Source organism: Anthonomus grandis, chromosome 9 (assembly GCF_022605725.1).
Source record: "Anthonomus grandis grandis chromosome 9, icAntGran1.3, whole genome shotgun sequence".
NCBI classification, from domain to species: Eukaryota; Metazoa; Arthropoda; class Insecta; order Coleoptera; family Curculionidae; genus Anthonomus; species Anthonomus grandis.
This window is the reverse complement of record NC_065554.1, coordinates 19,916,379-19,931,145: the sequence shown is the minus strand read 5'-3', so window position 1 is coordinate 19,931,145 and position 14,767 is coordinate 19,916,379. Positions and strand designations below refer to the sequence as shown.

General features: G+C 30.6%; 1 protein-coding gene across 6 annotated transcripts in view; it reads right to left on the bottom strand.

The window, feature by feature from the left end:
• The window catches only part of LOC126740118 (retinoic acid receptor RXR), a 79,781-nt gene that overhangs the window by 32,817 nt on the left and 32,197 nt on the right, over window positions 1-14,767 (bottom strand). The window contains exons 2-3 of one of the 6 annotated variants that reach the window (XM_050446029.1): window positions 8,246-8,463; window positions 1,708-1,725 (exon numbers count right to left, since the gene is read on the bottom strand). The exons of 1 other annotated variant lie outside the window; for it this stretch is intronic. In XM_050446029.1, the coding sequence (XP_050301986.1) occupies window positions 1,708-1,725; window positions 8,246-8,360 (133 nt within the window). In that variant the 5' untranslated portion in view covers window positions 8,361-8,463. Of the gene's footprint in view, window positions 1-1,707; window positions 1,726-1,829; window positions 1,969-8,245; window positions 8,636-14,767 lie in introns of those variants that run through there. 4 more of the 6 variants (XM_050446028.1, XM_050446033.1, XM_050446031.1 and 1 more) reach the window with 4 other exon arrangements.

Genomic DNA, 14,767 nt, shown 5'->3' with positions numbered 1-14,767 from the left:
GTAAAGGCGTTTTATCATCCAAGGTCCAAAGATCACCTTATAATTAATATAGTACCTAATTTTTTATCAATTTTTGACTTTTATAAACTGTTTTTTATTTTTAAAACTTGTTTTTTATTTTGCAAATTAAAAAACAAGTTAAACACATAAAATATATTAATTTTCAAATAATTTTATATACGAACATTTCTAGGCCCTCAAAAACTTTTTGAGTGAAAGGCAATTTTGTCATCTAAGGTCCAAGAGCTACCAAATTTGTAGATTTTAAAACCCAATTGTAGTTTTGTGATTTTTATTTTTTAACGTAGATTTTTGGTCATAACTCAGGAATCCCTATATATATATATATATACTTTTATAATTGTTTAGCAACAAAATAGCAGAATTCCCGATAATGAATTTAAGTGTAAAAACGCCACTCTGAACTCAAGATTTGAATAGAAAAATCATTTAAGGTTTGACCGCATTTTTTTTGCCTTCACCCGGCAAACATTCTCCGGAGAAGGCGAAGACGGTCCCATCGGCCAGAAGGGTGATGGCCACCATTTTCTGCGATTCACAAGGTGTGATCTACATCGACTACCTGGAGAAGGGTAGAACAATCTTGCAATTTTAATTGCAAATAAAAATGTCCAACTATTTTTGAACAATGTTATATATAAATGTTTTTTTTTGCCTCAAAAACTTTGAGTTAAAAGTTTTTTTGTCACTTAACGTTTAGAGGACCAAATTTGAAGAATTTAAAACCATATTTTATGACTTTTATTTTTTACCGAACATTTTTGGTTATAATTTGAGAACCACTAAAAATATTTTCTTTTTTCAATTTTTTCACAACAAAATATTGGCATTTTTGGAAATTCTTATGTGTTCCTCATATTTTAAATTATCATCAATTGTGAGACCCAGGAATTTAGCAGTATTTGATTGGGGTTTAAAGAGATGTTAGCTAGAGAACATTTGAAGTTTAACATATTAGTTTTTCGTAAGTTAAAGAATAGTTTATTACTATTACACCAAATTCTTATCGAAAGTAAATCAGTATTAGTAATTTGTTCTAGTACCTCAACACTACTTCCATGCCAAACGATCGAAGTATCATCAGCAAAAAACCTTTTGCGGCAAGTTCAAAGGGTAATCGGTAGACTCAATCTCGAGGGGATTAGAGTATATTTTATTAATTTTCTTGGATTTTAATAAAAAATCTATTTAGGTAATATTTAACAATTGTTTTTTTTTGGACAAATGGAAAAAATTGTTAGCATCAAGTTCTTTCTTGTGGCTAATCGTACTCGTTTATTGTTTTTTAAAGTCAACTGGGGATCTGTTAGATTAATAAGAAGGTAAATTGTTAAATCTGTCAAATTTTGACCAAAAGATCTACCTACTTGAAATGATGTTTCTGTACGCCACTGGAATAATTCTAAGATCATTTTAATTCTTAAATGTAGAGCCTAAAATATGAAAAAGTGGAGCAAACGTTTAAAAATAATAAAAGTTGCCAAACAGCACGAAATGTTTGAAAAAAGATTGCGATAGGCACACTATAATGGTCTATTAACCCAATTTTTGTATTTTTAAAACACTCAGAGCAACATATGGGTTTGGTGTTTGGTGCAAAACAAAAGTTATGACGGTGTGAATAAAATGAAATGAAATGACAAACACATAATGATGTTTTCTTTTAAAACAATTTTGCCTACTTACCATTAGCACATGGGTAACCTTAAATAAAAAAATATAACAATTAGAATTTAAAAATCAAAAACTAGATCAAATTAATGTTTTTAAAGTAAAAACTCATAATATTAAGGGGTTGAGTCACGTACCAAACCATTTTGAATAATAACTTTTATCGTTTGTTATTAAAACAATTATAGTCGTCTCGTAACAGTTGAATCAGTTTTTAAAACTTGACCCGTTTTACTTATTCATTTTCGGGTTACAAAAAGGACTCCTAAGGTTGCACATTTAATCAATTTAATTTGGTTACTCGCCAATAATGGCTGCCAAAATTAAATCCTATGACAATAATATGATACATACAGGGTGACCATATAATAATGTCTTACAGAAAAACGGACCTATATTAGTAACAATGTGTAAGACAAAGAAGGACTTTTCTAAGAAATGTTAATGTTATTGGTTGTGATATGGGATACAGATCGTTGCTATTTGGGTTATTTAAAATTGCAAAAAACTTAATAAAAATGACAGTCGTCATTTTAACGTCAATACTTCACCACGAATGATTAAGTATATCTTTTTTTGTTTACCCATTGCTATATTCATATAGGTCTGTCCTTCCCTAACATATTACTTACTTGAACGGGATGTATTTGAACTTTTATTTAAAATTAACAATAATCAGTATTTGATTATTTAAACCAATATTTGCACTTTAATTATTTTTAGTACGTTTCATAAGATAATGTTTTAGAGAAACACCGAGTTATGTCAATAATAACGTTTAAAATAATGAATATATTATATAAAATAGTTCAATCTGGGTTTTCTGGATAACTCTGGATGAGGTATCAACGCCACATTTTATTGAGCTTTAAAATGCATAACTTTAACGTCCATACTGAAGATAATGTGTTAAAGAAAGAGAGAGACTTAATCAATAATAACGAATAAGATAAAGAATGGTACATTGGTCTCTCTCTTCATTGTTTTCCCGATAATTTTGGCAATATAGCAAGTATCAGCACGACATTTAATTGAACTCTAAAATGCACATTCTTTTTCTTACACATTATTATTGACATAAGTATTTTTTTTATATAAAAATTGTAACTATATTTTGGTACTTTTCATAGGTTAATGTATAAAAGAAAGACACACTTATGTCAATAATAACGTGTAACATAAAGAATGGTATATTACTCTCTATCAACGAAAATATTATTCGGGTTAATATTACTATAAATCAGAAACCAGTTACAATCCTTGGACTATAAGCAATATCGGATAAAGAACTACTAGCAAAAAAGGATGATTTTTTTGAACAAATCAGTGATGAACTTACTTGATGATAGTGGAGTTGGTCAAAGGATTACTGACTCAGTAGTAGGACCATTCGAAGAAATTATTGCAAACGACAACGTTGAGAGACTGATAGAAATGTGCCAACATCCATTAAAAATATATAGTCCAGACATAAGGACATTCATACACAAACAGAGTAAACCTTACTCCTCATCATTAACTATGTAATAGTAATGACAAAACTCGATGTTACGAATAAATGACGTACGAGCATATAGAGGATTTATGTGTATATGTATATAAGGGCAAAACTGCTATTCACATTCAGATCTGAGAAGTTCACAAATACCAAGGAACAAAGAAGTGCACAAACAACCAAACTACATAATGTAGATAGTCTAACCAATCAAAGTACTAAAAGTTTGTACCAGAACAGACTAGACGAGAAACTTCTTACGTAGTAACAAGTATATCAGCAACCTGTAGAAAAAGTGACAACATAGTGAACAGTATGAAAAGAGCTACAGAAGAAGCAGTCGGATTAAAAACTGTGCAGCATAATAAGAACCTCTTAGTACAGTCAATCTGTAACATTAAAAAAAAAATATTCGATTCTCTAATTTTTGGAGGGTCAATAGTGGTTCATGAGACAAGCTTAAATTGCAAAAGTTGAGAGCCTCCTCCCCCCGTTTTTTGGGAAACTCAAAAAAAATTTGGATTCGTTTTTCTGGATAAATCGTAGGTTGGACAGAAAAATTAATCAGACGTAAAATGAAGATAAAACGAAGAAAGATAAAATGAAGATAAATCTTATTCTCTACCATTCATCTTATAGGCTCAAAGCTGTAGAACAAAAATTGGAAAAACTAAAGGCGCCAAACTCACCAAAAATTTATTTTCCCTTTTTGCAACTGCAGCAATATTTCCCCGGTCAATTTGGAGGAGAATGACGTTGAGGATCTACCTTCGCAAATGTTCAAATTGCCACAATACCCCAGCCCCAGAGAGAGAACCCTTTTGTACTGGACGAAGCAGAAACGTCAACTTCAGATACGAAAAAATTGACCATATTTTTGTATTTTTGTATTGTTGTAACACTGTCATCGATCAACATCACTTGCTACCACTTACTATTCCATCAATTTAAATGCTTTATTTAAATATAATCAGTCACATACAGCAGCGTCCTCACATTACTACTTATCACTCACATTTTCTTTTCTCTTCAACTAAATTGTTCACCTTGTGCAAGTAAGAAAACGTTTCAATTACGAAAAAGTCAATTTTTCGAACGTATAGCGCCATCTTTATATGTTTTTTTTTTAATTTATAAAGTACTGTTTTACATTAATGTTAACAAATTCAGTTTCATATTGTTTCACATGGGCGATTTTTGAGTTGTCAAAAAATATTGTCAAAGAAGGGAAGTAGAAATACCTTTTTAGAATTACTTCAGTCTTACGATGCGCAAACTTTAGGCGACGTGAAACAGCTTCTGCAACACATGTTATGCAATGTATACACAAAACGGGAACATATTAGTACTAAATGCTTTATATCTCAAAAACCGCTAATCTTAAAAAAAAAAAGCATACATGAATTATAGAGGTTTTTTGACCTCTACATTTTTGCAATTCTTGCGATGAAAAAGAAATTTTTGGTGACTTTAACGCCCTCTAGCTTTTCCAATTTTTGTTCTACAGCTTTGGGCCTATGAGATGAATTGTAGAGAATAAGATTCTTTTCATTTTATGTCTGATTAATTTTTCTGTCCGACCTACGGTTTAGCCAAAAAAACGAATCCAACATTTTTTGGAGTTTCCCAAAAAACGGAGGGCTCTCAACTTTTGGAATTTAAGCTTCTCTCATGAACCACTATTGATCCTTCAAAATCAGAGAATCGGATATTTTTTTTAAAGTAGCCTTTTTCCATGACAAATTGACTGTACTATCTGGTGGAACGATGAGATCGAAAAATTTCTATATCAAAAGAAAAAACTATATAAAAAATGGTTGAGCAGCCAACACCGGGAAAACAAATACCAGTACTTAAAAATTTAAAAAAAAAAATAACCTAAAGAACTATAAATATAGCACAGAAACATATGTGGGATAAAAAGTGTAGGAAAATTAATATTAATACAGGCGAAAAAAGCACTCAGAATTCTGGAAATCCATAAAAAACTTAGTCCGAACTTAACTTAAACTAACTAAACTTCGTCCGACTTAAAAAAATTGACAAATGTCCAGAATATACCAACAAAGAAATAGACCGGTCATTTTTAAAAGCTGTTGACTGAAAACAGAGAAGAATATTTGTTAAACACACATATGGATGTGATAGTAGAGGGTGATACATTTATGATCAAAAATGATCAAATCAAGAATGTAGTACAAAATTTGAAAAACGGTCGGGCTGCAGGTCCAGGAGGAATTTCCGCTGAACTAATCAAATGTGGGTCAGAAAAACTGTTTCAACAACTTACTTGCAGGATCAGAATGACAGATAGGTGTGCATTACTTATATTATTCAAGATCTATGTAGTACTAATGAAAGAGAAAATGCAACGGGATGGGCATTTTCTCTTTCATTTTCATCGAAGGCAGGCCTTAATACTCAATTTACTGACAACCAAGTTATCATAGCAAACGATAAAGACGACTTACAATAAATGGCACGAAAATTTGCAAGAAAAGTATAATAACTGGGGACTGTAAATCAATACACAGGAAACGAAATATCTCCCTATAGGAGCAGAACCATCTAACATCCAATTAGATATAGATGAAGTAACTAGTTGCAACGTTTACACAAATCTTGGTGTAAATTTTGACTCTTTTGAAAAAGACGACAGAGAAATAAAGAAAAGAATACAAGCCTGAAGAATCAAAGGATGCCTTTGGAAAATGATGTATTAAATACAACATATATGAAACACGCATTGAAAGCATTTTAACTTATAAAGCAAAGACATGGAGAATAACGAAACAAAATCAAAACAACATGGAGCGACTGAAATGGATGTTTTTAGGAGATTACTGGTACTGGGTATACCAAGCAGACAATGTACGACAACGAATGGGAATAGATGGTTGGATCATGACAGACATAGAGCAAAAACAGCTGATATAGTACGGATCTGTCCAAAGGATGGAAGAAACAAGACTGTCGTAAACGAGAGAGAGACCGAAGAAAACTTGGACAGAAGGCATAGAGAAAGCCATGAGTATCAGAAACCTGATAGAGGAACAATGAAACAACAGAAGGGAGTAGAAGACATTTTAACCATTATATTACTCTCTTTTATTTTCGGGATATTCCGTATAATTTTAATATAATATAAACACATATTAATATAATATATTTAATATAACAAGTATCAATGCCGTGGCTTTACCACCTTTAACATCCCTACTTCGCTATGAACTTCATCTAATATATAATTCTTTGTCTTACACATTTTTATTGATAATTCAAGAAAAACCGACTTATGTCAACAATAACGTGTAAGAATGTTATATTCATCTCTCTTCTCTCTGAGGTTTTCCGGATAATTTTGGTAATATATTAACTTCTAAAACGCACAACTTTGTCGCCTTAAACGTTCAAACCTCATTACCAACTTATCGATTATTTCATTCTTTGTCTTACACAATATTATTGACGCAAATCTGTCTTTCTTTAAATATTTGCAGTATATTTTATAACTTTTTATAAGAAAATGTGTTAAAGAAAGGCAGACTTATGTCATAAAGAATAACGTGTAAGATACAAATGGAATATTCTTCCCTTTTCTTTTCGGGGTTTTCTAGATAAATTCGGGGATATATGAAGTATCAAAGCGACATTTTATTGAGCTCTAAAATACACAACTTTGATGTCTCTAATGTTATACATCGCTACGAACTTAATCGAATATACCTTACTTTATCTTACACATCATTATTGGCATGAATATGTCTTTTTTTAACACACTATTTTATAAAGAGTAATAAAATAAGTAATTTTGTGTTATATGAGTGGACCTATGCATGAAAGAATGTATTTGGACTTTTATTTAGAACTTACTAATATTATTTGATTATCTTAAGTGAGCTTTAATAAATATTTGCACTACAGTACAGTAATTCTCATAAGAAAATGTGTTAGAATAAGATAGACTTAGATAGATGCCAATAAAAATGTGTAGGTCAAAGAAAGGTATTGACAGATGTTAAGACAGAGCCTTTAAGACTCAAAAAATGAAATTGTTGATGTTGATGGCACATCATGGAACATTAAAATGGTTTTGCAAAATTTAGATTAATTCCGGATAATTTTAGAAATATTTGAATTTTATTAAGTTCCAAAACATTGTAGGTATAGATCTTTCTCTTACACATTGCTGTCCACGTGAGTCATTGTAGTTGTGCTAAATCATTGCTATTAAATAAAAATAAAGTAGAGGGCTGCATCTAAAAAAAAACAATTTAATTATGGGCACCCGAAACCAAATTATTATTCGAAAATAAATTTAATCAAAAATAATCAATTAGTTTGAAAATAAATTTAATTCATCAGATTTATCCTTCTTAGGCTTACACTGCGTTGACATACTCGTAATGGCTTTGCAAAATGTGGGTTTTTTCGGATGTTGTCCCTTGTCTTAAACTATGTCATTGACATAAGTCTGTGTTACTTAAAGACATAAAAATGTTGGAAAATTACGGTTTTTCCGTATGAAACGCTAAACACTTTCAAATGGAAAAAATTGAAAAAAGTTCTCATAAAAGTGTCAACTTCTTTATTTGGCTTAATTTAAATTTTAATTAATTAGGACTTTTAATATACCTAATTTTATAATTACTTCTTAATTTGTTTTTTATGCCACCTTTTGACGCACATAATTTGCAAGGAAATTTTGCTTGCAAATTGAAATTAGTTTGCAAAATGTTGGTTTTTTTCCTAATAATGTAAGAAAATGGTCGTATTTTCCTTCTCAGTCTTCCAAAACCGAAAAGTCGCATTCTCAGTTTACGAAAAATATTTATTTAAAAGTACCAATCGAAAACGTAATTTTATTCTTCATACACGCATAGGAAAAAATCATTAAATTTGGTTTTTTCCCGAACAACTTCGAAAATATTTCAATTTTATCGATTTTGAATGTGACTGTCATTGAGATAAGTGTGGCTTACACCAACACATAATTTTTTTTTTCGTATATACTTAATTTGTTTTTTTTTTTTGTTTAATTTTAAGACAAAATCTTACCTAAACGAAATTGAGGCTCGGCAAACCCCCCGAACCCCCCTCTCGCCCAATGTTGCTGCTGTGCCCCCTGTATAATTGCCGTCACCGACATCATCGGTTTCTCCTTTTTCATCATTTTTCTTTACCACCTCGTATTTATCACAGACCGTTTTACAACATATACATACGATTTATCACTCTTTAAAACCCGTTTCGACAACAGTTTATTTATTATAGCTCTGCAAAATTAAACTGGACTGATTAACATTGTTGCACCATTAAAAAAATATATATATATTATATTATTAAGAGACACACAGACAGACATACAGTAGGATCGACAAAGACGGACTGAATGAACTTGAACGGCTGTCGGTGCATAAACAAATGTTTCGAAAATGTTTAAAAATATCGCACTGGGTAGACGAGACATCGGATCGGCGATGCGCCTCGATTAACGACCGTCAAAACGGAAGGGACTCAGTTTTGAGTCTGTTTTATGAGTGATTACCATAAAAAAACTCAATTTATTACAGTAATTTCTAAAAAAGGTATTTTTAAGAGCCTATGCCCAGCTTGTCCTATTACGTCATGAAATAAGAAAAGCGTAAGCGTATTGCCAAATGTCAGTCAGTAGGCTTGTCGGTTAGACTATAGAGAAATCGGGAGGACTCGTCACAGATCGTGGGTATCCGCTCTAGCATTGTTGCCATATGATGTGAAAAGTGGGAGCTCCGGGAATTTTGAAAAATACTTAATTTTTGCTTTATTTCAACTACTTATTAAATGAAGTTTTGTCGCAATTGAAATTAATTTATTGAAAATGGTTCTACTTCTCTAGGGGATTTTATAGATATTTAGACTTTTCGATAAATTCTGTTCTCATCCTCGGGATATTAACATGAAAAATTATGTTTATCTCTCAAATTATGATATTTTAATAATAGTGTGGCACTGTTTTAACTTAAAAAGTATTTGTTTTTTTTTCAGCGTTTTTCTTTTAACCATAAAAATTCTAACTGTATTGCGAACAAAATAGGAAAACAAATATTTCATACTAAAAATATCATTATTGAAAAGTGTTTTTCATGAGGTAACAGCTTTTCATATTACTATCCTTTCTTCACGTAGTTTCTGTAACTTTATGGTACTGTTAAAATATTAATGAATCTCAGTATATTTTTGCATAATTTCAATACTAAAAACATAAACATGAATTGACGAATTTAATTTTAAAATAGTGCCAGAATATCAGGAAAATAATGGCTCCATGTTCCATAATTTTAAATAAAAACTATTAATTTAAAATCCAATAATCCCGAAAAAAATCAATCATGGCAGTTTAGATCATGTCAGATGCGTATTTTTTTCCAATAATTTCGTATTATTTTTTAGATAAACGGTTGGAAAATCCACTCGCAGTAGAAAACAACTAAATCGACTAAAATGGTGGTTTTACCTTGTTTCTATGGAAAAATATAATGAGGATAATTTTCAACTTCACCGAAAGGCAATAATTGAAAAATACTACAGACTTATACGACTGCATACTTATTTTAATTATTTTTGTTTATAAATTTAATGTTTTTATCTTGAAAAACAATGATGACAAAGTTTTTTTTTCTGTTCAATTAAGGCTCATAAATTTAAAAATCTCCATTAAAATTATTCTGAAGGACATTATTTAGTTCATTTTTAGTACTTTACAGATTTAGACACTCTACACTCTACAGAAATTATGGCAAAGCTCTGACCTCTGACCAAGTTATTAAGCTCTGTTGAAGATGTTCCACTGTCTCTGATTTAAATAGTTCTCCTGTTCAATTTCAATACTCCTTCGTTTTTACTTCCATTGGATGTTTTGTTTCGCCTAGATAGCAATCTCCATATTCATAGGAGATCTTTTCTTAGGTCTTTTATTATTATTATAAAATGTTAGTCACAGAGGATTGAGCGATTTAACTGCCTATTACGTAATCAGGTTTACTTATTGATAGTGCATCTATATTCCTACATTTGCAGGCAGTATAGGTATGGCATATTCTTGTAGTATTAATATATATATGGGATTGTGAGAAATCATGCAAATTTTCAATTTGATTTTAAAAATGTTTGGAAAATTTTTAACTATATGCCAGCAAATTAAACTGTAGATTTTACGCAGCATTTTCAAAATAATATAGCTTATGAAATAATTAAATATGTAATGCCTAATACTTATCATTTGTATATTATCAGTTTTTAATATGCACGAGAGTTCCAGCTGTTCGTCCATCAAAATTAAATTAAATTAGGCAAATGTCTAAATAATGCAGTAGATTGAAATTATTGGCGTTGGACACCGATGGATGGGAAAAACATATAAAATCTTATATAAATGATTAATCTATACCATAAATAACAAATATACGTGAAAAAACGGTCATTTTTAAAGAAAAACTTTTCGATATTATCAAATTATTGGTCTAAGAATTCTTTTATTGGGAATGTTAATTTGGCTAATTAGGAAGTATCAGATTCAAACCAAGGATAAACATTACATTAAAAAAAAATATAATTGACAATTGTGCTTAATTAGGAGAAATATGCTAATTTTAAGACATATTTCACAGCTCCCAATGTCAAAATCAACGTCTTTTATGATCCTTAATACTTAAATTACATAAAATTAGTTAAAATTGCTAAGAGACGTTTTAATCTAGGACAAAATTTGATGATACTCCACCTCTACAATTCTACATCTTAATATTTCATAATTTTGTCACAGAGGTTTTCTAACTTTCATTTGAAGTGTCCATTATAATTTGCTTAATAAGCGGCCTGATGACTTTAATCTCAATTAGAAGACAGTACCAATACGACCTCTAAGGGCAAGTTATTAAATCATGAGGAAATAAATGTCCGAGATATAGTATTTGAGATTCCACAAATGTCAGTGGTCTAATTCAAGAAAAGTGGATGTTTCTTAAATTAAGCTTCTTAGCTTAAGATCTCAAATTGTACAGTAATATAATAAAAAAGAATATTCGCGAAAAAACCTGTTTTTTTCCAAGACAAACTGCGATTTTGAATTTGATGACATGACACCTTGGTTGCTAAGCTATTGTAATAATTATCGTTCATTTAATTAAAAAAAAAAAACAAAAAACTATACAAATAATCTGCAAAGAGATCTTGTATTATAGAAGCAAATGTCCTGAACACTACCAAATATTCTGTTTTTGTAAATCCCAAACTAAAACGTATATTGCCAAATTCTGTTATGTCTAAAAGCTGATTTGCACATGCATTGAATAAAATCCTCGTGGCATATTTCTGAGGCAGAAAACTCTCACTAGATTTGTATTCAGTTACTCCAATAAAGTATACTAATTCTTAGATAACTTAGGAAATTATTGGCCTAATACAGAGTTAATATAGTGGTTTTCTCACAGTGTTTTGCGGCCGTAACAAGCAGACTTTAGCTTACAACATCCACTTTTTCACTATTGGGGGGTCATGCTGCATAGTATTAGTTTTCCAGAAATTGTAAATGAACTATAAGTTATATTGCTTTTTTTGTCAGGTTAATGTAAAATGCAAGACCATTGTTTTTTTCTTTGTTTAATTGCAAATAATGACTTCTTCATATCCTTACATTTTTGTTTTAGGTCTCTATATGTGTTTGATATAAAGAGAATATTAATGTCATCAACATTGCAAAATGCCTTCACGTTATCTTCTTCAATTGACCTAAAATCTTATTTAGGTCATTGGTGTATATATTGTAAAAGAACCACAGTTGTCTCTTTGTAACCTGTGGCTGTAGTAGCTGGTAAGTACTGCCTCTTACACAATATCTGTCTAGCTTACATAAATACATAAATGTACTCCTTTGTCCAGACAAATCGTAACAGTTTTCACAAATAAAAAGAGAGCAGTTTCTGTACTAGCATTTTTGGTAAAACCATGTTTACTGTAAAATAGTATTTTTCATCTGTTCAGAAAGCTTAAAAATTGTTCCTGAGTAGGTACGTCCATAATTTTCAAAATGTTGGAAAGCAAACTAACAAGTGGATAGTTCGCGAAAATATTTCATTTTTGAGGAAATTTACTTTTAAAAAAGAGCAGGCTTATGAGCAAACAGAAAATAGGAGTCAGTTCAGTTTTGCACAATTTGAACAGCTTATTCCACTTGTTCCAGAAGAGATTATGCAACTACAGCGGTGTTAGCCATTTCCTTATATTACTTTTTTATTCTTTCCACAACTCTAAGCTCAAAAACCCTAGTTGAACTATTATTTTTATCCTTAAGGCTTTTTATAACGGACCACATTGCTTTTGTACCTTTGGAAGACCTATTAATAATAATGTAAGTGAAGGATCTATGTATTTGGCTTTAGCACTTGATATTGATCTTGGTAGCCAGATTATACAGTTTAATCCTTTTTCTTAATGCGACAAACCCTGCGGACAGTTAATATTCTTATCCTCTTTTCTTTTAGTTACCATGGGAAATGACGAATCATGCATAAGAATTTAGAAATAAATCTCATACTCCTTCAGTAGGATACGTACTGTGGTGCATGAGAGCCTCCAAGACAATACAGACAAAACAAAGAGATAAACAGAGAGATTTAACTAAAAGTATATTTTTGTGTGCAGTTTGCACAAGATATATTTATCTCCATATTGATGCATAGTAATTGACTGCCCTAGTTCCGTAGTATAAATTACAGCTAATTATTAAAATGTATATACAGTGCGACGATGCTGATATTCTAATAAGGCTCCAAAATCGTGACTTTCAGGTCAAAACACTCCAATTTATCTGAATACACTGATTTTCGTTGCTCCTAATATGCCCGCAAATAATCATCATTTATATCACGTAATGCATTGCCTTAGAGTAATAATTTATTCCTTGAGCACTGAATATTCTAATCAAGAACCCACTAATGAATTATTAGATTCGAAAAAACTGAGCTGTATTTATTAAATCTATTTCAATCTTGAGCCAGGGAATCATATAATGGAACAAGCTCTACCAAAGATCCATTGTTATTGTTGTCCTTTAACAGCTGGTGACTCTCAGAATCCGCATTTTTAATATTAATATACTCTTTTTTTTTCAGAATATGGTTGTCACTCGCCATTTTGAATACTTAATAGGTAGTTTTTTCCAAAGTTTTGTAGTATACATTATGGCTAATTATAAAATTGTGCATATAGTTAGTAAACGATATGGTAGTAGGCTCCAAATCGTGAATTTCAGGTCAAAACACTAAAATATATCTAAATACGCATATTTTAGTTGTTCCTCTTACTAGTAAATGATCATAATTTATATCCCATAATATATTACTTAACCATAATATTTTATTCCTCAAGTATTGAATATTCTGTTCAGTCCGAAAAAACTGAGTTGTATTTATTAAATCTATTTCAACTCTATCTTGAGGAAACAACCTCTACCAAAGATTACCATTATTATGGTTATCCTTCAACAGCTGACGACTCTCAGACTCCACATTTACAATATTAATTAACATTTTTTTTTCATAATATGATCGTCACTGGTCATTTTGAACAATCAAAAAAAATCTAAAATAAATGCGTCTTTATTTTTTACTGAGCGAAATGCAGCATAGCTGTTTGCTTAATAGAGCATGCAAAAGGAAAATTAAATACAATTTATCTACATATAAGCTTTAAAATATCTAAAATAAATCTGGAGCGAAATGTGAGCTTTTTCATGTGTCAGATTTTGTTTTCACCAGAAACTTTAACGTTAAGCTTTACTTATAACTGATTCTATACTAAGCAGCAGTTATTCTTTGGATTATGTGAGCCTTTGGTATTTTTAACCTTAAAATTCATTTTATTTCCTTTCTTTCCTTAGCCACTTTCCTAACATATTTTCTAATATTGTCATATAAGTTTTTCTTTGTCCTTATTAGGTTATTTCCTCATTTGCTGCATTGAAGGTATTTGTAATTTGTCCCCATACATTGTCCTTATCCTTCCAAGTCGTCGGATTTCTTTGTTTATTTTCTATAATTCCCTTATAAATTTAAACTATATTTAGCTAAAGCGTTTTTTCTCTAATTGTGAAATTAGGAGCATGCTTCCGAATATTCTCCTTTTCTCAAGAATTGCTCATATCACCCATAAACATACCTTAAAATGTTGATGAACAAATACCAAATCAAATAATAAATAAATAATGAAACGTCAATAATGTCGAAGGTGACATCTAATTCTACCAATTTTATTGGTCCATGCAAATTTGTAGCAAGCACTAGCAACAAATCAGTCGATTATTTACGATGTTGCTAAGCGTTGACAATATTAAATTAAAAAAAAAAGTAAGTATCATTCGTGCAACGCCATTTAAAGTTAAGCTCAACCTTAAATCTAAGTTGTACTTAGTTGTGCCACAAATTTAAAGAGAAGTGGTGCAAACGACCATTAACCAGTTCAATAAGCTCAACTTGTGACTTACATGGTCTCTATTTGTAAGGAAAAATATGTAACGAATACAAGAATTTTGTATTCTTTGTA